General features: G+C 40.2%; 1 protein-coding gene across 1 annotated transcript; it reads left to right on the plus strand.

Moving 5' to 3' along the window:
* The first annotated feature begins 613 nt into the window (after positions 1-613).
* On the plus strand, positions 614-25,376 carry kmt5c (lysine methyltransferase 5C). The gene is made up of 9 exons (XM_076265686.1): positions 614-1,008; positions 2,115-2,247; positions 3,519-3,684; positions 4,985-5,094; positions 7,665-7,828; positions 8,397-8,416; positions 8,769-8,905; positions 16,247-16,407; positions 16,597-25,376. The coding sequence occupies exons 2-9, from the start codon at positions 2,135-2,137 to the stop codon at positions 23,340-23,342; spliced, it is 7,617 nt and encodes a 2,538-aa protein (XP_076121801.1). The 5' UTR covers positions 614-1,008; positions 2,115-2,134; the 3' UTR covers positions 23,343-25,376.
* Positions 25,377-25,799: the final 423 nt, after the last annotated feature.

The following is a 25,799-nucleotide window of genomic DNA, read 5'->3' on the forward strand; positions in this document are numbered from 1 at the left end:
CCATTTTTGGCAATAACATTGAATTTAATATAATAGAATAGCCTATATATTTTGGTTTAATTGTTTCTTTTTCATTACAGGCTGCATGATTGCCTCTGGCAGTGTTATAGCTGGGGGAATTTTATCAAAAGATTCTGCCATTAGGTACGCTACTAAAACATTGGGTCGTCACATGGGTCGTCACCACAGCCATCTCACCCAAATAGCAGCTGACTGAAGCGGATCAGGTGTCGGGTCCAGAGTCAGCTGCTGGACTATCTGTGTAACCAATCAATCTTACGCGCAGGCTATGTGGGTGCTATTCCTTAGTGTGATTCTTACCCAAACACTAAATAAATGTTGCCTAATGACTTCTAGACAGCTAAAAATATTCTTTAGGCAACGCAGAAGGTGGAATTTTTCTTGTGAGTCATCCTGTAATCAACAAATCTGATTCATACTGGAGAGTCATATCACTATCTCTCGTCCCACTCTATAGCCCTCGTTTGATTGAGTGAAATGAACCTTCGAAGCAGCTTGATTTCCGAACTTGTTTATTATGTACCAGTACAAGCCAACCAGAACGTGGACAATGAAGTGAAATTCAGAACGACCAATAGGAAGCACTGCTGGCTATGAATGGCGGGTCACGAATATTCCCATCGCAGAAAACGGCCAATAGAACAAAAGTATGCGTAGAACTACAGTGTTAGCAGCTCTTGTGATAGCCGAGTAGTAGGTTGTCTGGAAGCTGAGAGCAACTTCTGGGTTCAAAAGACTAGTCAAACGGAAAATACACTTTTGTTCACTTGTGTATCATCAGGATTCGTTACGTATATGTTACTTTTCGCTCTATCGATGAACACGAAAAAGAAGATTGTCCTCTGAGTCTGAGGACCAAAACAATCCTCACTAAAAGCAGCTGCATTTTCGCTAGTTAGCTGCTGGCTAGCTAGCCAGTTTGCTAATATTAGCTGCTGACGGAACAAGCTAGATCTATAAGGAATTTAGCTGCAGCCAGCTCTTCAGGTAAACAACATGTCTTCATACGACAGTGATGCGCTTTTAACTGTTTCTATCTTAACAGTTCGTAGCAGTTCACGTATTTAGTTAACCTGGTACAGAATGCGTGTCCTCTCTGATAGTTGTAAGTTAGTGTTAGGAAGCTAACGTTAGTTAGCTAATGTAATGTTAGCTGTCCTGTAACGTTTATTGGTACATAACGTTAGCAGCTAGCAGTTTGTTGTGGTCGTGCATAGATATATACATGGTGGTCGTGAACAGTAATGTTAGCTAAATGGCTTACTTCGCTAAATATTTGTGTAGCATTAGCTAAGTTAGCTTGCTAGTCAACTAACATTATCATCAACTAACTTGGGTAACGTTAGCCACTTGTATTCATCTGGTCCCATTAATAAGTCAACTGTAACGGACAGTTTGCAGAACGATCAAGGGTTGTAGCTAATATTGGCGTTAGAACGTTTGCAAGCGAGAAGTACTTTGGTGGAAACATTAGCTTGAAATGGGAACGTTAACGTACGTTGCGTAAGTTATCTAAACTAACAATGTAACTTACCGTTAGATGTTTGTGTGGATGAAATGTCGCAGTTACAGATACATCCATATTTGCACGGGGTTGTTAAAGTTACCGCAGTGAAATGTTTCAACCAACGTTAACGTTAGTTCCCTATGAACTGAGGGAAACTCTTGAGGTAACGTTAACGATAATTTGCTCGCTTCTAACGGTAAGTTAACGCTAACATTTAGGTTAACGTACTCCAATCTAGCTCGTCACTTTAATAAAGACTCTTGCGATTAAAATGCGTTTACTTAAAATGTTACTCGTAAATACAATACATTATAACACTATGTAAGAATAACCGATCTTATCTGTTAACACTGGGTTGATTTGCTAGGCATGGCCTGTGGGCAGGAAAGTGCTATGTGGATCTGATCTGTCAGTAACGTTAACTGAGTCCCCGTCTCACTTTCCAAGGGGTTGTAATGTTAAACCACATCTAATCCTGACAGTTGGTCAAGAACTTCTATTTGAATTACACGTTGGTTATGTTGTCAGATACAATGCTAGTAGTTGTGTTTCTAAGTGGTTACTCAAAAACCTTCTCCCTTTACAGCATGTGGATAGTAGCAGACGATGGAGGGATCCTATAGAATGAATGTGAGAGAGCTGTGCGAAACAGATGACTTGGCAACCGGTTTGGTGCTGGATCCCTTATTGGGGTTCAGCACCCACAAGATGAACATCAGGTGCGTTTTCACACCCTTTCCTCCTTTCCTCTGTAGTGTACATGAGCTTTATACAACAGAGTACTGTCTATCTACACTCCTCATTTTACTGTATCTCTGCCATTTAGCCTACTGTATCTGTCATGCAGCAGACTGAGAGACCGCTGCTGGATGTGAAATCTTAATTCTTGATCCACACAACCCCACAGATTTAGCTGTATGACTTTGTATCACTCTTTATTTTTGGATATTTTAATGAAGAGACTGGGTGCATCTTTTTCCAAGGGATAATGTCTCATGGCTATTTCCTCACATATTTTGTGAAGCAAAACCTGTAGTTGCCTACTAACACCATCACATGGCTATTGACATTTTGGAGAATGAGGTTTGGAATGATCATTACCTGTGAATAAACTGAAATGAGGTCTGCCAAAGTCTGATTGCTTTGGTAATTTTTGTTCTTCTGTGCCGGTGAGCTGTGACTGATCAGATTATTACTAATTATATTGCTCTTTAAACACTCCATACGATGAAAGACTGCACTAGCTGATCGCAGTATTTGCTATTGGGTTCTGTGAATAAATAGAGTCCTTTGTTCGATTTCATTAACATTTGTGTGATTAATTAAATAAGTAATTTGACTTGGTTGTTTGAAAGAAAATGTGCTGGTTCTACCAGCCTGTTGATGTGATTTACTGAAAAGGCTGGAAGAATATTGGTCTCGGTAGGGTGGAAATTTGGTTATAGATAAGACATTTTGCTTTGACAAGTCATTCATGACAGCTATGACTGGCTGTTAAAGCTGCTAAATTTATCTTTCAAACTACGTCGGTGGTCTTTTATTGGGTATTGCTGCTAACTTGCTGCTCACATGCAGATTTTTTTTGCCTCTACCCTCTTGGTCATTGTGATGCAAAAAGGCCCCTGTTAACATGGCAACATTCACAGAATGTAGAGGAACTCCAGACATTGTCTAAACTTGATGTTACATGACCTTGAGAAAATCCACCGCTGTATTTGTAGTCCTCAAATAAAATGGTAGAGCAGCTGGAAACACATACTATAGCCTTTTTACAGTGGTGTTTTGGTTTTGGTCCTCCTCGCAGCTCCCTGAGTTCACACAGGTCTTTCCTGATCAGTGGTTTTTAACACATTTCTTTTAACCCCCCCCCACACCGAACCCAACACACACACACACTCATGCACACTTCATTAAACATGCCCTTTTTTGGCCGGTATAAAAACTCCCTGTCTTAACTTCCTGTCCTCTTCCTGTTGTTCCCGCTCTGCAGTCAGCTTCCGGAGATCAGGCGCTGGAGTTACCTCAAGGAGACGCTGCTTCGCTTCACGCGCACCCAGGACTTTCAGGCCACCTTCGAGGCCCTGCTGGTCGGGGACTGGGCAAGTGGCTACTTCACCGGCCTGGGTCCACATCGACTGGAGCTCCTGAGGCAGCACGTGAGTAGCCCCTGCTGTGCTTCGGCCTTCATGGGGAGTAGGGTTCAGAGTACAGATTTGTGTAGATAAAGCTTCAAAGTTACTGCTTTTGATGATGGAACTGGACCTTTTTTAGGAGAGAGACCGAGAGGGAGAGAATGCCTCACTAGACCTTAACACTAGCATGTGAATCATGTATGCTGTGTCAGGGACCTGCTGCACATGAAAGCTGTGAGTGATTGAATTATAAATTGAAGAGCGGAAGGTAGTGAGCAGCTTTCATTTTAAAGATGCACAGTGCTTATCTGTTTTGGCTGTCATTCTAAAATATCTTGGTTTCTTCAAAAACGTCAGGGGTACATCTTTCACTTAACAGCTAATCAGAAAGGCATGGTTTCTATGCTGTTGTCACACAAGATTTTGTCGTTCTGGTAATTGTCTCTTAGGTCTGTCACAAGCAACTGCAGTTTGTTACTGTGTATGCCCTGCCTGACCATTAGGAATCTAATATTCCAAGCTATGTCAATGGAAAGCAGTGACCTGCTAAATTATAGATAGTCTATTAAGGTACTTAGGAGAAGAAAACATTTCACCAGTCTGAAGGGAAAGTATGGTAACTTGGCCAGCTAATTGACTGTAACCCTTGTTGACTGTAACAATGTCTCCAACTGTTGCTTACAAGTATTTCATGAGCGCTGATGTTCTCTTGGTTCAGCTTCTGACTACAGTTGACATGCTTTCTTCCGTGCTCTAATGGTGAACCTGATTTAAGTTTCCTAGTTTCATTTTTGGAATGTGCTTCAGGAGGAAGGTGGTATTTATGTTTTGCCACAAGACATGCTGGGCTTGGCAAAAAGGCCCAGGCTAAAACTTAGGTTAAGAGATTCCAGTAGAGCTACCCACTTGCACAGTGGACCTTCTGTTCAAAATAAACAAATTAGGGCAACAGGACACTCCGGCACAGAGGTTCACAGATGAGAAGTGTATGCCATCGTGACAACTATAGGTGCTCATGTAGAATTTCCCTACCACAAATCCCTTGGGCAATGTGTTTTTTTCCATTGCCGTTACCTGAACTGGACAATGTGTGTTCTCCCCCCCTCACACACACTCTCTGTCTTTCTTTTTCCCCACCCAACAAGCAGCAGCCAATGTCTTTGCAGCTCCTACAAACAGTCCCCTGCCCCTTCATTTTTTAAACCTGGAGACTTGAGTGCTTGTTATGTTTTTTTTTCTCTTTCTTCTTCCTCACTCTACTACTGATCAAGTGAGTTTTTAAAGCACAAGTCTAATCTTGTGGTCACTGATTACTTTTCCACAGGTCCATCGCTATCTCAAGGCTTTCCTGCTGGACAGTGGAGTTCAGATTGAGTCTTGTAACCGCTATTCATCTGAAACCAACGGGGCCAAGATAACATCCACACGACAATGGTAAGTTAACAATTGTCCCATCTGTTTTTCATGTTGGAATTTTATGCTTTATGCTTCAACTTCATGCTGTAACGTGTCTGGTCAGATTTACCACTGTGGAGTCTCTGTATGATGCCTCATTTAGCTTGTCAGTTTCTGTTTAGTGGTCAAAGGTCTGATGTAGCCCAGACAGGTAAATCAGAAACAGAGGTTGAGAAGGTCAGCTAAATTCTTGATGTATGGGAAGGTCTGAAAATATAAATTAGGCACCTTTTTGTTAATAATAAAAGGGAATGCACTTTTAAAAAAAGGCTTAAACAATATTTACATCTGGTCAAGGGATTTATTCATTTCTGATGAGAGAAGAGATAATGAGTTGGTATATTCTGGCACAACCTAGCTTTGATTCTTCACTGCTGGTAATCACTCTGCCGTTGATATACTTCAGATGTTAAACTGTCAGACGTTAACATTCCATTCATTCTAAGCTAGAGTGCAGAATTGTGGGCAGTCATTTTATAACATTGCATTTGACAGCTCTCAAGTGAGAACATTGAGTAAATGGGAGTCAGTGCATGTAAAAAATTATCTAACATGAAGACAGGCGAGTGCACAAATGAATGTGCACAAATAGCCTCTCTTACTCAACTTGGCTGCAGAGTGACATCGTTCGCCTAGGGCCTCGTGCCTACAGCCAAAGTACAGCTGTAGGGGTATCCTTTACCATCCCATCTCTAACTTATATATTGCCATATTGTTTGTGTCAACTGCCAGGATTTTGAATGTGGAACATATGTGTTGTATGGTCAATCAATATTTGTGGTAAATTAGTTGCCATGACCAGTTACCTAACCAGCTGTGAAACCCCTTGCACGTGTTTCTCGAGCACTGTGTGAATTTTGTCCTAACTATCCAGGTGATGGAATTTCCCCTGCTCACTGCAAGTGTAAAATAGTACATAAACTGCTGTGTTCCCTGGTCAAGACCCTTGGTCAGACTCATGTTTAACCTGGATCACGTGCCTGACTGTCGGCCATAGGTCAACCTGTTAAGTGTGTCTGATCAGGGGAAGAATGCTCTCTCTTTGTTTTCACAGACTGACACAAACATAACAACAAAACTCTAGAAGTGATGTACATAGAAATTGCTAACAGAGGGAATGAATTGACTGTTGGTATTAATACCTTCTGTTTTCTATGGTAAATGTATAGGGTTAAGATATTGATTTAATGGTTTACATGCAGCACAGAGTGGATGGGGTGATGCCGGTGGGGGTGGGGCGTAAGTTGCTAGGATGGCAGCTGCCAACTGCAGCTGTGTACCACTGTTGCTATGCCGTAACAAAACTGGTGCCTCACCTCTGGTTTTGTGTGTGTGTTGATACATAAATAGACATGGATGGATTTAGATAGACCTACAGTAGGTACATTGGATTTGACTAGCGACCAGACCATCAGTCACTTTGCCTCTAATTAAGACATCCTAGATCCGCAGCCATATAATATTAATTATATCATGTGTAGACTGTATTTTCTTTGTTCTCCCTTGGCAGGATGTGTCCTTAGTATTGTTTGCAAGACCATATAACTTTTTCACATACTTTAAAAACAAAGGGTGGGGTTGGATGAAGTAATAAACTTAAGCTTTGTTCCTAATGTGCATGGTTACTTTCTTATCAGGGCAACTGTAGTATATAATATATGATTTACTGGAAGGCCTCAGTTTTACAGTACAGACTTAACTAATTCAGTTTGGAGGTTGACAAGGAAATGCCCAGATCCAATCTTGTGTGTTTGAGTGTGCATCGGTAAATCTACATACACAACTGCTATAAATATTACAGACACCTGAGCCATCTCCTGTTTTTAGAATTCAGTGATTTCCCACATACTGTTCTTAAACGTGGGACTTGTGTTGAACCCTTTGTCATGTATTATGAATTTGTTTTTAATTATTAAAATGTAGAGAATAGAAGCAGAACTGCCACGCAGCCATATATAATGATACAAGCCTACAACAAACAGTTTGTTCTGCAGTCTATGGTTTGTAGCAGGTGCATGCAGATTTATATGCAATAATAAAATAGTACTCAAAGGACATTTAAAAGTAGACATTCATACGCTTATCATTCATCTGCGTATTTTGAAAAATCTAAATATACATCTAACATTGTAAAATATTTAAAATATCTACAAAGTTCAAACATGAAGCTTATAAATCACAATGCTTACTAACATTGTCTTAGTGGGCTTAGGTGGGTATTGTGTCGAGTAAAATCTTTATTCCAACTCTAAAAATGACAAATCCTGTTGTGTAATGAACCCAAGCGATGGCATATGGCCATTTTGATTATTATTTTTAGTTTCGTTTAATTTTTTGTCTGGTTTTATAGTGCTCTGTTGAGAACAATACAGTTAGGAGGAGCTTTTAAACAAGTACAGTAGCCAGGAGACAAATTGTATTTTCAGCACTACGCCTTTAACAATCAAATAAAGCCCAAATCGATCCCCTCCCTCTCATCTCTCTTTGCTGGTATTTTTTGAAGTGAGTAATGCAGTTCTAAGGCCCACGCCCTGTCTTGTGCCCCACAGGTCTGTGGGTGAGCGTATGGAGGTGCTGCAGGGCTGCATCGCAGAGCTCAGTCCCTCTGACAGCGCGGTGTTGAGGGCCGGCATCAATGATTTCAGTGTGATGTACTCCACCCGCAAACGCTGCGCTCAACTCTGGCTGGGTCCCGCTGCCTTCATTAATCACGGTGAGAGAATGGTGTGAGAGTGACAAGAGCTGGAGGATTGTTGTTGAGGATGTGATCCATGCACACACACAGTATAATCCTGTGTACGTGAATGGCCCTTTGAAGACACTTGGAATTATACAGTGTACTCTCCACAAATGAGATTTCACTTTATTTTCTTGAGCTTTCTCAATTTTATTATTTAGTAACACTAGAAAGGATAACTTCTAGGTTCTAATTTCTAATTTCAGAACAACTTTCTATGTGAACATAAGTTATTGAAATTGTCAGTTTATGACCTGTTTGATTATGTCATGTAGTCATATACACTCATGCTGTTGTCTGGCGTCTTTGTGAGCGACTAATTTGGTGTTCCCTGGTGTATTTTAGACCAGTGCTCCGATGGGGCTGTCAGTATGGTGACAGTTGCATCAGCCATTGTCCCCAATGAAAAGGGAACTGTATAGCCAGATGTCCAGTGTAAACAAGGCGCTCTATTCAGAGTTACTTAAGACTAAATAAAAAGCTGAATCTTGTCTGCTTTGTTTTCACTAATTTTGTATTTCTTTCTTTCATTTGCTTGGAGAAGACTGTAGACCAAATTGTAAGGTAAGAAACCTTTGCAATCTCTTACGAAGTCTGGCTCTGTGCCAGTTGTTTTGCCATTCTCTTGGCTCCATCTATGTTTCGTGTCATCCCGTACAAGGCTTCTTGTTATGTGAAACTGTTGTCATTCATTGAGTGCTTAAGACCATGTTGCAGTGTGTTTGTCAGTTGTAATTTAATCTTGTTAAGCAATTAGCGATTTAGCTGTTGTATTCATAAACCGTTTGTCTTTGTTGTTTTCGTGCCTTTCTCAGTCTGAGCTAATCTTAGGGCCTCCCTGAGGGCAGACTGTCACCTACTGTAGAGTGCTGAATTTATCACCTTATCCCCTCTTGACCTTTTTGTGTCTGTGAAGTTTGTCCCTGGTGAGAAGAACGGGGCGTGTGTGAAAGTGGTCCGACCCATCTCTCCTGGGGAGGAGATTACCTGTTACTACGGTGATAGCTTTTTTGGCGAGAACAACGAGATGTGCGAATGCTTCACATGTGAAAGGTAAGAATAAGTTCCTAACACGCTTTGTAGCAGGGGTCACCAACTAAAATTGCACCCTTGCCAACCCTCTCAACCTTCCACCCTGGCTGGGGTCCAAACAGTTAGATAGGGATGAGATGTGTACAGTAGGGCTGTTGGAATGAATTTCAAAAGTCGAATATAAATCGAATATTTAAAAAATCAATACTATTCAAATTTGGAAATTACTATTCGAATGTGGTGTTTTGGCAAGTTTTTTTATGTGTTGGCTAACTTTAGCGAATATGTGAAAACAAAATGCTTTTGTCACGTCTAATGCACAATCTAAATATGGCAGAATCGATAAACCCACGGAGCCTGAGTGCACATCTGATAACGCTACACCCTGACAAGCTAGGTAGGTAAATAGTCTGAGGACGAGGAACCGCACAGCTAAAGCAGGCAAGAATTAGGTTTTTGCCTCCCTGCTCTAGGCTATGTCCGGTGCTTTTGTCACTTCTCTGATAGACATAATGGTTCATGGAATCGCGGGCCGATAGAAAAAAAAATCAAACTTTCCCCAATCAGGAAATACTTGCTAATTTGGCGTCATCAAACATAGAGGCATTCAAGTGGTAGTGGTACGTTCATTCAGTGTGTGTGCGCGTATATGCGCAAAAGAAATTGAAACCACTCAAGTGGCATTGGCAATGCATAAGCCCGTTTATACAGTGTATAGAGATGCATCGTTAATATTAATAATAGGCAAAATTTGAGCATTAAAAATTCGAATTGGGTTATGGAAGAACATTGACAGCCCTAGTGTACAGGTTCAGACAATTTCAGTTTTTCAGTAACATGTTTTTGGCATGGCATATGCTCAACGAGTCCTTAACAAAAAATGTTGGTCGTCTTGATTTTGAATAAAGTTCTTTTCTACCACTCGGGTTGCATTTATTAACTCAAACTGGTAAATGCAATGCCTGTTGGACAGAGCTTTTAGTGTTTCCAGTTAAAACAGCGATTTTCCAACAGATTAACATCCATCTTGACTTATCTTCACTGACCCCAACTAGATTGGCACATAACGTGGGCATCATAATTGATGACCGACTTAACTTCTCTCAGCATGTAGCCTTAATGGCAAAATTATGTCTGTTTGTCCTTTACAACATTAGGAAGGTCAGACCTTATCTGACACAATATTCCACACAACTTCTTGGGCCATGGTTATCTCCAAACTGAACTATTGTAATTCACTGTTAGTTGGCCTGCCTGCTTGTGTAGTAAGATTGTTACAACTTATTCAGAATGCATCAGCACGCCTGGTCTTCAGTCAGCTAGAGGACACATGTAACTTCTCTTCTAGTTACTCTCCATTGGCTCCCTATAGTGGCGAGAATTACATTTAGATCTCTCACTTTGACTCAATTCTATGATAAAGCTTTACATCCTTAACTGCCCACTGCGGTCTTCGGATGAGCGTCTGTTGTGTTGACCAGCCATAAACGCTAGTTCAAATTCAAGACACTTTTCCTCAGTGGTTCCTTGTTGGTGGAATAAGTTGCCCAGTGCTCTCTGTTCCTGTGATAGTTTTGGGTCTTTCAAGATGGGCTCTAAAGGCTGTTCAGCATGCACTTAGTTAATTAGAGTTTCTTATGAGTAATGCTTTGTATATTATAGTATTTGTTTATTTTCATTAGGCTATTGATTGCATTGACATAATTGTTTATTATTGCTATTCTCTCTTGTAGTCTTACAAACATTTTAAAACTGTTCAGTTAATTTTAACTATTGTATTTTTTGTAAGTCGCTTTGGACAAAAGCATCTGCCAAATCCCATGACCATAACCTATGATGAATGAAAAACAACCTTTTGTCTGTGTATTTGCATTGTGAATACATTCCTGCCAAATACCTTCAAATCCTTTAACAATAAAAGGCTGAAATGCCGGTAGCCTATGTAATAACAATGTAGTGACGGCTAGAAAATGAATATAAGAACATAAGATTTCTTAAATGCACAGGATTTCTTTTTGTAAATACATAATGAGTGTTCATGAGTTGAGACCAAACAGCAATAGGCATAGGTAGCACAGACGTGTGCATGTCCACCACTCACACGGAGTACATTTGTAGCCTACAACATTCATTTCCATAATAAAACATGATGATAGGTTAATTGTTACTTTTAAAAACTTAGGCGATACTTGAAGCAAAGAATGAGAGGAAGCCGTTGCACTGTTTTCAGATCATTGACAGGAGTTTTTTTCTGTTGCTCCACAAGGACACAAGTGTTGCAATGTGTTGCTAGACTGGATATGTGTTGTTAGGGCGGGTAAAAACTTGCTAAATCTGGCAGCAAAGTTTCTACATTGCCTAGAGAAATTGCATGTTTCTTTACTTGAATAGTGTACATAGCAACCTATGACCGCAACCTGGTTTTGCCTGTTAAAAAGTCTATTCAATTACAAAATAAGAATCTGTTTTTTCATCATATCAAAAGGCTTCGCGGTCTGGATAGAAGCCTCCTGCTGTCCAGATTTGGATTGTTGGTGACCCCTGCTTTATAGAACTGCCCCTTTCTAGAGATTCTCAGGGTTAGTCAGATAAAAGTAAATTAGCACAAGATGTGATGCCCGGCTAATCATTAACACTGTTGCATACTCCCTTTAAAACCAAATTCTGGATATTCAAGAACCTGTTCAGCAAATATATTTTCTTAAGAGGTAGGCAGTTAGCCAAAGACATGGTGTGATGTTGCAGTGTTGTGTAGTAATGTGTCTAGTAATGATGTTATAGTGGCCAATAGCCTGAAGCAGCAAGGAAGGGAAGGAAACATGCTCAAATGTAGTGATGTATTGTAGAGAATAGGCCTTAGCTTGTAAAGGTGAGGCCAGTACAAGCTGATATTTGCAGTTAAAGCCACATCTATTTGGACTGCAATTCTGCTAAAAATAAGATTTGTCAAATTGCGCATAAGCAGGAAGGATTTTTTGCTTGTCCAGAGCAGTAAGTCTCACAAGCTGTTACTGCTGAATGTTTTTGTGTTTGTTTTTTTTTTGGCAAGGCAATTTGAACTCCTGTTTATTTTTCATGAAAGTGTGATCACATTTATTGAATAACCTGCAGCCTAATGTCTTAAGCCTAAGGTTAGATAGTAGGATTAGGAGTAATATATTTAAATCTATTTCTCAAGATTGAAAAAGGCCATTAACTTTGAAAATCACAGACAGTTTGATAAATAAATGTGCAAATCAAAAATCACTTGCTTTTTACCATTGTCTTGTTGTCTTTAGGGATGTAACGGTATGAACATTTAACCTCACGGTTATAGTGACCAAAATTATCACGGTTTTCGGTATTATCACGGTATTTTTAAAAGTGTGTTCAATATGTTCAGAAAGCACTGATAGGCCTACACAAGCTGAAATAGTTTAAAAAAGTGTCCCGTTCAGTTTTTCATGTTTAATTGGCTATGTGCTTATCGCTTAACTTACCCTACCATGACTTGGAGGTTGCTATTACTGTTATTTGGATCCAATGAGTGAGACCAGGCTTGGAATTTCACCATTCTGGGGGCAAGGCGACTTGGCCTTCAGTTGGGCATATTTGGTGGAGGGCACAAAGGCCACATAGGCTATAAAAAATATCAAAGTTGCATAGCCTATTCACTGCAGTAGACCTGCATCACTGTATGAAACATTACAAAAACATGAAACATGACATATTATATAGAACTGCAAATCATCTGAACATCTAATATTTACAGATATCTAGGCTATATTTAACATTTATTTTATATTTGGCCTGTTATGAAATCATGTATTGAACAATTTAAGCACAGTTCAGCTTTAAGAAGCTCAAATAGCCTAGATGCATGCTTAGCATTTTGTGATCTACTTTCACAAACTCTTAGTCAGCTGTCCTCTGATTTACCGATATATAGGCGATATTTGTAACATTTATTTTGTATTTGGCCCTTTATGAAATCATGTGGAACAATTTAAACACATTGTAAAACTTAAAGCCCAAATTTGGAGACATCCATGCATGTCGAAATGTACTGCAAATTCAAAAGTGGATTACTCTGGAACGGCTAACTGTACAGGGGACTGCTTTACACCTTTATGTTCGGTAAGGTCTGCTGTTTATTCTGATATATGGTTTGTCATGTGTTAAACGAAAGGTTTGTGAAGTATTGCACCGAGAGGAATGGGTAGGGAGATGGACGAAAACCTTCAGTAGAATTTATGATTAAATTTAATTATATTATTTACGTTTCTCGCGAACCGTTCACCACAGCAATTCGCGGCTAACATCGTTTAAAAGCTGAGAAAAAGCTCTTTCATGTGATACTTGTGATGTCTGTGTGATGAGTAGGCTACTTCGCGAGTAGTTCAACTGAGAAGAATAGGTGAATTTAGACACACTTTCTTTCTTGCGCTGTCACTTTCTCCACTGCGTAAAATAAATTAATTTGCGCTGTGAATGTTAAGATTATTTTGACAGGCCATAGGCTAAATAAAATTCGCTATTAGTAGGATGCAAAGCAGAATATTGAAAGAAAGGCACCAAGGGCACCGTGGCCTGTAAACCTCTGATTTTCAAAGGGACATCACGGCCAACACAAGGGGCAAAAACGTGGCCGCCGTGAAATTCCTACCCTGAGTGAGACCAAAGTAAGTGTTCGAAATAAAACTTTAGGCTACTGTGTTCTTCTGATAACGTGAGTGGAATGGATTTAATGTGCACGCGAACATAAAAAGACGCAGAGTGCAAATGTTACAGTGCAAGTTTTGCGGTGAAAATGTTCCGCCTTTTAAAATCAGGTGTAGCCTAATCCAATTCGCAGTTAAAACCATCAATTAGGCTAGACAACAGAATCAGTAGGGTACCAATTTTGCTTCATTGTACCAGGCCTACTGTATGTCAAAAGCAGGCTCGGATGAAGCTGGGAAGGATTAAACACACGGTTTCAACACCGTGATAATCAACCGTGATAATTATGATATTTCAAAAGAAAACGGTAATTGTTATCGTCAACATTTTTATCACGGTTTATCATTATACCGGTAATCGTTACATCCCTAGTTGTCTTCAATTTAAAAAGGACCATATAGCGTAAATTCAACTAGATATTAAAAATAACCGACAAACACCTTCAGGCTAATAGCCACTTCAATGCTGAAGACCAGGCCAAAGGTCACTAAGGTCATTAATTAAGGCTCTTGCACACTGTTGTTGTTTATACAATTGCGGGTTTCAGTAGTAATTCAGATTTAAATTGTTAACCTGTGGCCCCATTTTAAATTATTTCGCCCGACATTGCACATCATCTACTTAGGAGGGCACTGTCCCCACATACTATGGACCATCATCAACTGCCTCTTGACCTTTTGAAGGCTAAGACCCTGTAGAATTCTTAGAAACAGTCAGAGTGACTGTGTGATGTATTGGCAAAGAGTAACAGAGGCTTGAATGTTGTTTTTTCATTCAGCCTAAGTGCGAAAACTCGGACAAACAAACCAGACTTGATTAGAAATACATTGTGGACAATGGCAGCTGACAGTATATGAAAGCAGGCTTTGAGGACGTTTTGGTCGATAAAGGATTTACTTTCCTCCAGAAGCTATCAAAAGGGACTTAATTATGCTATAGAGGGGTGTATTCAAAACTTTAGAATACATACAAGGTGACAAACAGTTGTGGCAAGTAGCCGTGCAAATCACCGTGCAAAAACCACTGATGTTAATGCTAGCTAGCTAGCTAGTGGAAGATTGATACTAAGATATTTTAGGTTATGTTAATATTTGATGTAGTAAGAATATAGTAGTTGGTTAATGAGCATTTTCATCTTGGGATTTAACAGGGAACCTGTGCCCACGTTGTTGGCTGATGTCCGAGTCCTGTTGAGGCTGGACTGTCATTGGCTCATCAGCGTTCTAAGGGTAGCGACAGGTCAATTGAGACCTGGAACCAGGTCTTTTGAAGCTGTAACTCCAAGTAGATGACTATAGAGTAAAATATGCATTTTTCACAAATTTATTTGTGTGGGAATACCCATGCGTTTAGCTCAGTCTCATCTTTGAGGCTTGCTGTAGGCTCAAGTTATTGTCACTCAAAGCTGGGGTGCCTGATTGACAGCTTATTTGCCCAATTCCCTGCGATTGCTTATATCGAGAACCAAAGGTTGCTTAGACACATGGGTGGGCTCTAATAAACCGTAAGAGTCTTGTGGACACGCCGGTATGCGTTAACCTAACTTTTGTCAAGGCAAATCGCTTCCAGTACCCGGGAATCACCGGAAAATAAGTTTGCAAACTGTTTGTTTCTAATTCTCTGGTTTTGCACGAGCTGGATTATACATCTACCAAACATATTATGAATAAAACAAGATGATATTTCATTAGTATGGGTTCTTACCGACATTTCAAGACCATTTATGACGAGTCGGGATATTTCCATCCTTGTGTAACCCAGACTAAAAGGTACAGAGGGACGGATTCACGAGGGGGTGGAGGGGGGTCATAGTGATATTAATCGAATACAGTAATGCTCAAAACACATTTTTTCATAGAAAGTTTTACATGTATCGATTCCTGAGAATCTCAGCTTTCAAATGATTTATGTGGTGCTTCATGATCTGGTGAATACAATTGATATACAGTACAGGGGGGAGGATGGGAGCACTGTAACAAAGCCGGTGCCAGGATTTTTGAGGCTAATTGGTTAAAGCAAAAACATGAAAACAAAATATGCCAATAGACCACATAAATAACTTATATAACTTATACAAAATGTGGTTTTCTAAAATATTTTGCATGGATTTGTAAGAATTATTTGTATTAAGAATGAATTGCACTAAATGGAAAAGCATCACTTTGGAAATTGGTGCTGTCGAAGAGTGATTTGGTTTCAGCAAAATTTGTTTTGCCGGGGAAATGGTTTATTTAATGTGTCCATTTCTAAAGTACATCCTTTGGAGGAAATTGCAAGATAACCTATGGTTACAAACAATAAATAAGTGTCCATCTCCCCATAATCAGAAGCAAGCTAAAGGTCTCAAAATGTTGAACATTCAAACATTCAAGCTCATTTTTTAACCATACACAACATGAATGTCAAACCAATTGAATCTCTATTGAATCTATATGGATTAGAGCTCTCATGAGCAGTAAATGTTAACTGAATCAGTCACATTGTTGAATGGTCATGAATTCATTAGTAGAAGTTATGTGTTATAGCATTCTTGTTATGTATTAACATCAGATACAACTCTGAGACTTAATATCTTGTCAAATTTTGTAAAGCATCCGATGAACATTGTGTTGGCTTAATCAGATGTTCCTTATAACTTCACGTTATCCGTTCCTTTCTTAGGCGGGGAGAAGGATCTTTCCAGCACCGAGAAACATTACAAGATCTTGACGACCCCAGCGATCCAGCAGGGCAAAAATACAAATTCAGAGAGACCGATTTGCGCCTCAGTCGAGAGAAAAGCAACAGCACTCCCAAGCCCATTCCAACTGCAACAAATACAGGTAAATAGCTTGCAATAGTTTCATGTGGGGAATGGACTAATGAACATGGAATGTGTTTTTTAAACACCATCCAAAAGTTACTGAATAAATTAAAACTATTATTTTCTTATAATGACACTGTAATAATGACCTGTGTATGTTTCTCCTTTTCCTCTGTTTCCCTTCTAACATCCTGTCTCTCTCTCTAAGCTTTCCCCTTGAGGAATTCTTTGTCCCAGCGGATGAAAAGAGATGCAACAGCGCTAAGAAGGGGACTGACAAAGACGAGCAGATGGAGGAGGGTGGAGCGACAGAAAGGAAACAGGAGGAGTGCACTGAATGAGCATAACCTGTTGCGGCACACTCTCGCTCACATCAAGCTCAAGGACCTCAGAATTCACCTGTACCAGCACACCGTTGAGTTTCTGCTAAGCTGCAAGGATCCCAGTGGCAAAGGGCGGGCCATATTGGACCAGATTGAAATGGTTAAACCGACACATCGAGAAGGGGAGAAGGACAATCAGGCAATTCCTACAAGGACAGCACAGACAGCGATGGATGGAAATAAAGATGGAGATACAGCAGAGAGCTGCAATGCACAAGACACAAACCTGGTGGACACGTCAGAACAAGAACAGCACACTTTGGAATCTATTTCCATGCATTGTACTGAAAAACCTGAGCAACAGTTAACAGAGAAGGATGCAAGCGAACCGCCCAAAACCGGAATGAAGGAGTCCCATCCTACCATGCCCTCAAGGACCAGGAGCATACCCCACAGGCGTCGGAAACGTTTGTGGACGAAGAAAAGAGCTCTATCTGAGGCAAATGGACTACCAAAAGGATTGGAGGTGGATAAGAGTTGTAATGTTCTTGATATCAGCGGTTCATTACCAGACAGGAAAAGCAGTGAGTCTCCTCTTTGCAATGAAACTCACCTTGTTGGCAAAGAAAGTTCTACCAATGAAAGTTGTGATATTGCCCCCAAGCCCTCTGCCAACTCCAAGGAGCATGAACATAACAGCATCCACACCGGCCAGCCTCCAGCTGTCAACCTAGGGAGTTCACTTTCTCAATCCTTGAACTGTTTGCCTCTGAAAGCAGGGCTGAAATATTATCCAACCGTCTGCCTGGTTAGAGTAACCACTCCTGGTGCAAAAGAAGGAGCAGGGAGGGAGAGTCGGACAGAGACTGAGAAGCAGGGAGAGGATGTAGCAGTGTTTTCCAACAACATAAAAAGGACAGGTGGCAATGATATCAACATAGCAGAAGGTAAGAAAGGCGTGAGAGAGCTGTATTTTTCGCCTATCACTGTAGGTGGTGTAGATCAGGCTTTGAAAGTGATGTTCAATTTAACTGATGAGACGAGTGCAGAGACGGACATGAAAACCGCTGTGTCACCACAGGACAAGGAGCAGGTTGAGGCTAGTGATAAAAATCTACAATCTCATGCAGCGACTGCAAGTAAAAATGATTTCACCTGTAAGATCCCAACTGACACATTTTCCAAAAGTAAGGGCATAAATAATTCAGAAACTGAAAACAATCTTGAGACAAAAGAGGAAACAACAGCTGTTGACACCAATATGAAGTCCACTAAGAAAGATGCACAACTAAGCAGCAACATCAAAAAAGCAGGAGACAAAGCAGACATTGAGAGCAAAATGGTTAAAGAGTTAATGGCTGATATGAATTTGGCAGCAGAAATAAGGGTAGGTGCTGTTCAAGATGTTGAGAACAATAGCAAAAAAGGAGATGAAGTGACAGTTACTGGGAGCAACTTGAAGTCTGGTAAAGTTACAGCTTTAAGAAATGCAAAGCAAACAGTTAAGACAACAGATGCACAGGATGCTGTATCAGAGAGTGAGAACAATGTTAAAAAAGTGAGGATTAAAAATATGAAGAGAAGTGTCAAGAAAGCGGGTGAGAAAATGGACACAGCAAAAATAGACATGAATGAAATGGTTGAAAAAGATGTTACAACAGATAAAGAAGCAGAACAGCAGGACATAGAACAACAAAGGACCGCACACACCATAACAGAAATTGAGACGAGTGCTGAAATGGTAGATAGACCGACAAATAGTGATGGCAACCTGAGAGTTGAAGAGAGAGGCGATGTAAACAAAGCAGCGAAAACAGAAAGTGAAAATGAAATAATGAAAGATCTGCAATCAGACATTAATATATCAGAATTGAAGGCAGATGATACAAACCTAAAGGCTGCAAAGAGTGTTGTAAAGATGAAATGTAATGTAAAGGAGGTTGAAAAGGAAATTGGTATAGAAAAGCAAGTAGTAACAGAAGTGAAAATGGGCATGAATATTGTTGAAGAAAAGATAGGAACTAAAAGTACAGATATTGTGAAGGATACACAGAAAGATGAGAAAACAAAATCTTCAGAGGTTAAAAGAAAAGTTGGTAGACCACCTGGAAGGCCAAAAAAGAATGTTAAAAAAGCAGCAGAGAAAATAGAATCTGAGAAGGATGATATGAAAAACAAGGAAGTAGATGCAACTACAGTAGGTGGGAAGAGAGTAGATGTAATTGAACAAGTTGAAATCAGTCCTAATGAACAGGGGCAAACTGCAGCTGTTGATAACAACATGAAGGCAGATGGAGCAGTTGCAGCTAAAGGCAGCAGAGAGGAGGAAAAGAGAAAAGATACATCTGCAGACTTAGAGAAAACATTAAATATTGAAGGGAAAACACGAGAAACTGAGAATACAAAGAAATCTGTGAGTGAAGTCAGTTTTGAAGCCACAGACATGCATAAAAAGGTGGATGATGAAAGACATGAAGGCCTTGATGCTCAGATGGATGATCCTGGACAAAATAAGATCAATATACCCAGGTGTAATGGCAGTAATGTAATTATCACTAAAGACGTACGGGTTACCTTGTCTGATGCTTTTAAGAACTTGAAAGATGAACTGAGAAGTGTACAAGGAGGAAAAAATATGTCAGATAAAAGTAGATCTATAACTCCACACCGCGTCAAGCAAAGGCGCCTGCAACAAGACAGAATGATTAAAGAACACATTCAGAAATTGATCGTAATTGATAAGGAGAAAAGTGAAAGCGAAAAGAAAGGCAAAGACTCTGAGTTGTCTAAGGTGGATTGCAGAAATGTCTTGACTAGTGGTTCAGACCAAAATACCTCACCAAAACACCAAAATGAAACCTCTACAGCAAAACAAGGGTCCTCTGAATTGCTCCCTCTGTGCTCAGCTCCTGTAGTGTCAACAAAGGACCACTCCCCTCTAACGCAGATACAAACAAATATTCCTTTGAAGAAAAGGACGTTCAGAGAGTCAACTGAAACAGAACCAGAAGTGAACATCACAACACCTGTATCACCTAAGGAGCTCATATTGAAAGGAAGCGAAGACAGAAAAGAAATGCGGCAATCAGTGTCCAGCTCAAACTCAAAACCAAGGCATGAGCCATCTGGAGTCCACCTTGAGAGCCCAAATACACAAATTCAGCAGAAAGTCCTTGATAAAGCTTGCATTAAACAGGACAAAAGACGTGGCTTGCCGTCGGATAACAAACAAAATGAATGTGAAAATGAACACATAACTGAGATAAAACCTATGATTGCAGATGATGCAACTGTGAACAGGGTTGAGAAAGAACTAAATGAAGATGAGAGTGGATACAAGACTACAGATCCAGTTGTAGAGGAGGTGAAGGATGAAGGAGAAAAATCTAAAGACCCTCACAGAGAATTGGCAGCTTTTGAACAGTATGAAGACTCATTAGACAGCCCCAAGCAAATTACAGGGGTAAGTCAGGTCAGACAGGCGGATACAGAAGGAGCAACAGTTTCTCCTCAGAATGAATTTTCCGTCCAAGAAAAAAATATTAAAAAAGAGGACTGTGTTAAAGAAGAACAAGAAAACAACTTGAGAATTCGTCTAAAGAGGAAGAGAGGAGAGGAGTGGGAGATGGAGAGATCTGAGTTGGAGAATGTAACAGAGATGAAAACAAAGCCGTCTCAGTCACCACCTGCTTCATTTATGGCCGACCCTTTTAAAGCCATATTGGACTCTGTTTCAGTTTTAAATGTAGAAATGTCAAAAGGAGAGTGGGGTCCACAGGAAGCAGAAAAGTGTCTGGAGTTAGAGCAAACTGCAAAGGCTGGCCAAGCTGCATGGGAAATTTGTACAAAGAATGTCCACTCCAAGCTGAAGAAGAAGAAAGAAACATCTGTCATGGAAAGTGATGAAGAGGCAAAAGGAGACTTTATGGGCTATTCTAGCCAAATGTTGAAAGATGAAACTTTTTTTGAAGACATGAAACAGTGGCTACAGTCAGCTGATGTCAAGATTGAGTCAGTTGACAGTGATGCACAACCACTTGCTCCCATACGTCTTTGTAGAAAAACAGAAGGCTGGTGGATAGTAGATGGCATGGAAAAACGCTTGAGTAAAAGCAGTAAGATGAGAAAGCCACTAAAGGGGTCCAAAAGCCGCTGGGTAACTAAACGTAGCCCAGACTCCTCAGAGTCATCGATCAGTGAAGTGCCTTTACACAAAGTTAAAGAGGAATTTCAGTCTCCGTGCCGGCAGCTCAAGGAATCATGCTGTAACATGACTAGGAAGGGGACAGCTTTGAGATCAGAAAATGTTCCCCTTTCACTGTCCCTTTCTCCCCTTACTCTAAATTCACCGTGTTCTGAGGTAGCAGCTGAGGACACCTGCCTCAGTAGTTACCCAAATGTGAAGGATCTATTCGGAGAGAAGAGGGTGGCAGAGGTTGTGAGCAAGAAAAAGCCAAAAAAGGACCTAGGCTTGAGAAATGAATCAGACACAACAGAAAACATCTGCCTTAGTCACAACCTGTTTCAGATTAACAAAAGTCTCTCCAAACTACAAGCATTAAATCAGATGGATAAATCCGCTGCAGTCAACAATATTGAAACCGTTTTTTCTCAAGGCCAACAGAAACCCCAGTCCCCATTGCTTATTTTTCCAGACAAGTCTCCCTGTTCAGATTTTGGGTTTGATAATGCTGATGAATTGATAGAGTGCTTGAATCTGGAAGGGTATTACCCTGATAATTCTCAGAGCAACCTCCCAAATGCTTTCTCAGATTTTTGCCAAGGGGAACCTCCTAACACAGGATCATTCAGTAGCCCCTTTTCCCAAAGCCCATCTGATGTCTGGAACCCAGAGACTCCTTATCTTGGCTCTCCAAGTCCCTGTGGTAGTTTTAGCCCTCCAAATGATTTTGTTTTTTCGGACCTCGGTCTCCCCAAAAATATAGCTCTCCTTAGCGGTCATGACTTGTCTTCCAAAGAAAAAATGTTAAGCAACACAGATTTTACCTTCTCTATTAAAGATGGAGAAGGAGCTCAATTCCCCTTTGATTTTACCATGACTAAAACTTCAAACGATAAGCAGGCCCCAAAACCTGTGCATCTCATGCAGTCGGATAAAACTCAGTGGAACCACAAAGATGCATTTATGTTTAGTGCCACTTCATCAGACAGGCACTCACAAACCCCTCCTGCTAGTTCTCAGGCTCAAGGAGTGGAATCCATCATCCCAGGCTGCAGTTTTAACTCTCGGACAGAATTAGCCAAAGTTCAGCCCTTTTCCTTGGAGAAAACACAGGGCCCTGTTCATTCTCTGACTGCAAATAGAAATCAATCCATTGGTACAAGCCAAACACCTGTAGCAGGCATGTACAATTTGGGAGCTTTGAGTCATCCTCTGAAGCCTTTTCACTCTCCCCTTTTGGGTAGTAAGTCCAGTATATACCCACAAAAGGTGATCAGTTCAGCAGATACGTTTCATCGCACTTGTGATAAGAAGGCCTCACTTTTCCAAAGCTCTAATCCAATCAAGCTGGAAAGTGGCAAACAAAGTCTTCATTTTTCTAAAGGCAACATGGCTGCTGAAAGGGCTGATTTTGCCACCAAGTCTCAAACCACTAAACACAGTAGTACTAATCCTTTTTCAAATCAATTAAGCTTCAACCTTCCAAGTTCTCTAACTGGCAGTCATCAAGGTGGGGATTACAGCCATACCCTTGGAAAGGGCTCAAAGACTTTTGAGGTGAACAACTCTTCAAATACATCCAGCTCCCAAGTGGACAGAGTGCACCCCTTATATTATGTGACTTCAAGCAAGACTTCCTCCAGTGTGCTTCAGAATGTTACCTCAAATAAGGCACAGGACATAGGCAGCAGTTGTCTTACCAAGGACATTTCCTCACAGAAACCATTCTCTTCTAACCAAAGTCCCCAGTGCCACAGTTTACCTCTTGGCAAAAGCATGAGTCAGTGCAAACCCCATGCAATGGTGGCACCCACTCAGAATCTGCACCTGACCTGCAGTGAATCCTCATTGTCTGCTAATAAGCACCAGCCTGGTTACCCTCACTGTGATCCTGTGGATTTTGCTTTTAGTTCAGCATTCTCCACCGACGCGTCTCAGCAGAGCAGTCCCCATGTTACACAAAGGGACATTCCTGAGCAGGAGAGACGGACAAACAAATCTCAGTCAAACTCTTTGGCCTGTAGTACTCAAGCCCATCCTCCTTATGTGGTTAACTTCACTGGTGATCACTCTGTAACACTGGGCTACAGTGAGGATGCTGAAGGCTTAAACTACTCTGGGGGTCCAACCCCAAATTACACTTATCATTGTCTCATGGATCCTTCTGGAACCCAGGGCAGGTTGGTTCTAGAGCCTTGTGGCCTTTCCTCAAACAGTTACTCCTCCTCTCCCTCTGTTGGTGGTTTTTCAGGATCAAAGGGCCAAGAGGAACAGACCAGAAAGGATCCTCATCAGCAAGAACCGTCTGGGAGCCGCCCTTTTGTTTCCCACCACTTTTCAACCTCTAGTCATTCTCTTGGAACCTCCCTGTCAGACCGTAAGCCTAAAAGGCTCAGACTTGTGGTCACTGATGGTACTGTGGACCTGGACCTCCATTACACTGACTGATGCTGGTTCATCTTGAGTCCATGGATGCTTCTTTTTTTTTTTTTTCAAATGTTATTTATTAATGTTCACATGTCTGTTTTGCAAAAAAAGGTCATTTAAAATCATTCTACATGTTAATTTGGATGTTTTTTACAATCTTTTTTAATGTCTGGTCAATAACCTTTTTTAAACAAAATAAGCTTTTTGGGTATCTAATTATTTTAATGGTTTTATTCATCAGTTAACATATTTAAGAGGAATGCGTTATTAATGGCTAAGGTCATGCAATATTACACTGTAAATCTCCAGGTTTGGTACTCACTGGTTGAATATCTTTCTGAGTATGAAATATTGGTTGTGATGCTTTGATGTATGGAATTGTAAGTAGTATTTTAATTTCTATTCAAATTCCCTTGTTCAATCCAGACCTCCTAATGTCCCTAACTGTAGGCTGTTGTAGCTGCCTCTTGCCACAGGGTGGTGTTGCTCTCTGTCTTTTCAATTCATTGAATAGCCTACATTTTATATAGATGAATACATTTCAGAATGTTGTGGGGAAAGTTCGTCTAGGATGTCTGTGCATGTGTGTTCTGCATTCATCACGCTCAATAAAGAGACAGGGAATATGTGCTCTCAACATGATTTCGGTATCTCCCTTGCCAAATTGAATTAATGTCCTCAGTGGTAGATAAATGTTGACCTACAAAGAAACCCTTTGCACTTAGGACATCTCTCAGGCTCTCAGGTCCAAGGGCAAGCCCACTGAGGGTTTGCTTGTTGAACTGTAACTCTGAACAGCTGATTCTCTGAGACCACACACTTAAATCCCTTGATGTAGCTGTGTGTTCAGGCTGTGGACTAATGTGTTTTTGTAGAGTGTATAACGGTGTGCAGACCCTCTATTATCACTCAACTCGGTTCTCATGAATTTATGGGGGGAAAATACTACACTGGGTACATTTCCTAATGTACATGTCAATGACAAGTTATTCACAGGGCAGCAGAAAGATTTCTGGACTACTTTTTGGCAAGCCAGTTTATTCACAGGCTGAATGAAGTGAACAGATTGATTACAGTAGCTTATACCTTGAGACAGCAGCTTACGATATTGGGTCATTCTCAATAAATTGCTGCTTCCAATGAGTGCCCTATGAGGTTGGTTCTTTTGTGAAATGAAAGAACAACTAAATGTGATGTTCCTTTGTAGGCCAGAGTTAAAGATGTTTTTAGGTGCTTTGCTTCATGTGAATTGTTTATCACATAAATTATAAAGGCAACTGTTTGAGGCACTTATTCAAGGAAATCTTGTACATAACAGCAAAATTGTGCAGAATCTACATGTGTTCTTTAGGCCTTTGTAATCCTTTTCTAGTGTTTTCACAAATGCTTTTGTAAGTTGCATACAGAGATACTTCACATGTTCACTTTGGAGAGAATGGTTTTGAACAGGGTGAAGGCCTGTAGTCTGTGATGAAGCCCCACAGTCTTTTTAATAACATAAAGAATGAAGCACAGTTATGATTTGTATTTCCCTGTGAGGTCGAGAGTTATTGCGCCAGTCATAACATGTTGTATCATAAATCTTGAGATTGCTCTGAATAATTTGATTGACTGACATGTCAGCGTTAACACGAGGTCAGTTTGGTTAAAGATGTAAGTGTTTTGTGTTTTAAAATGGCTTTTCACCCTGTCCAGAATCAACTGCATAGCACTTGTGTGCTTAAACGTGGAGTGTGTCTGTGTGTGTGTGTGTGTGTGCTTTTTCCCAAGTGTACAGAATAGAACATGACCAATGTAATATTTATTTAAATATATAAGTTAGCTATTAATATCTCTCTTAATATGGTGCTTTCATAAATTAATATATGTATTGATTGTACACAAGTGATTTTACTGTTTTTTAACAAATAGAAAAATGAAAGACAATTCTGAACTTTTGAAAAACAAAGTTGAAATCTAATCAGTTTCAGGAAATTCCATCCTAATTTTTTGGAGTAAGTTGGTCTTTTCTATACATTACGTGAAAACAAGCTGTTCTGCTGTAAGAATGTAAAAATGTACATATTAAATCGTATTTGCTAAAAAAAAGACAAAGCCCTTTGAAACTCATTTTCAATATATTACATATTACCAGTTTATCTTTGTAGTGCATGTGACCTCAGACATTTTAGAATCATGATAGATTAATAGGTAACACTACTTTAGGTTTCTACATATGAGTGACACGACAATGTAATAAACCTAACTTGTCATTACAAAAACCGAATGACACTTGACAGTAGCGAGTGACAGAAGCGTTATGTCATAAACGTTTATGACTTGTTTATAATGTTTATGACATGTTCATGACCGTGTCATGTCACTCTTATGTAGATACCTTCAAGTAAAGTGTAACCATTTAACATTTGTCCTTCCACTTCACACGTTAGCTAACTTGTTTTACCTTAGTATGTAGTTTGCACTATTTCTTCATACTGC

Source organism: Alosa pseudoharengus, unplaced genomic scaffold (genome assembly GCF_046254945.1).
Source record: "Alosa pseudoharengus isolate Yale_2024_CS ecotype anadromous, Long Island Sound unplaced genomic scaffold, YU_APseudo_1.1 YU_APseudo_1.1_scf_4, whole genome shotgun sequence".
In the NCBI taxonomy this organism is placed as follows: domain Eukaryota; kingdom Metazoa; phylum Chordata; class Actinopteri; order Clupeiformes; family Clupeidae; genus Alosa; species Alosa pseudoharengus.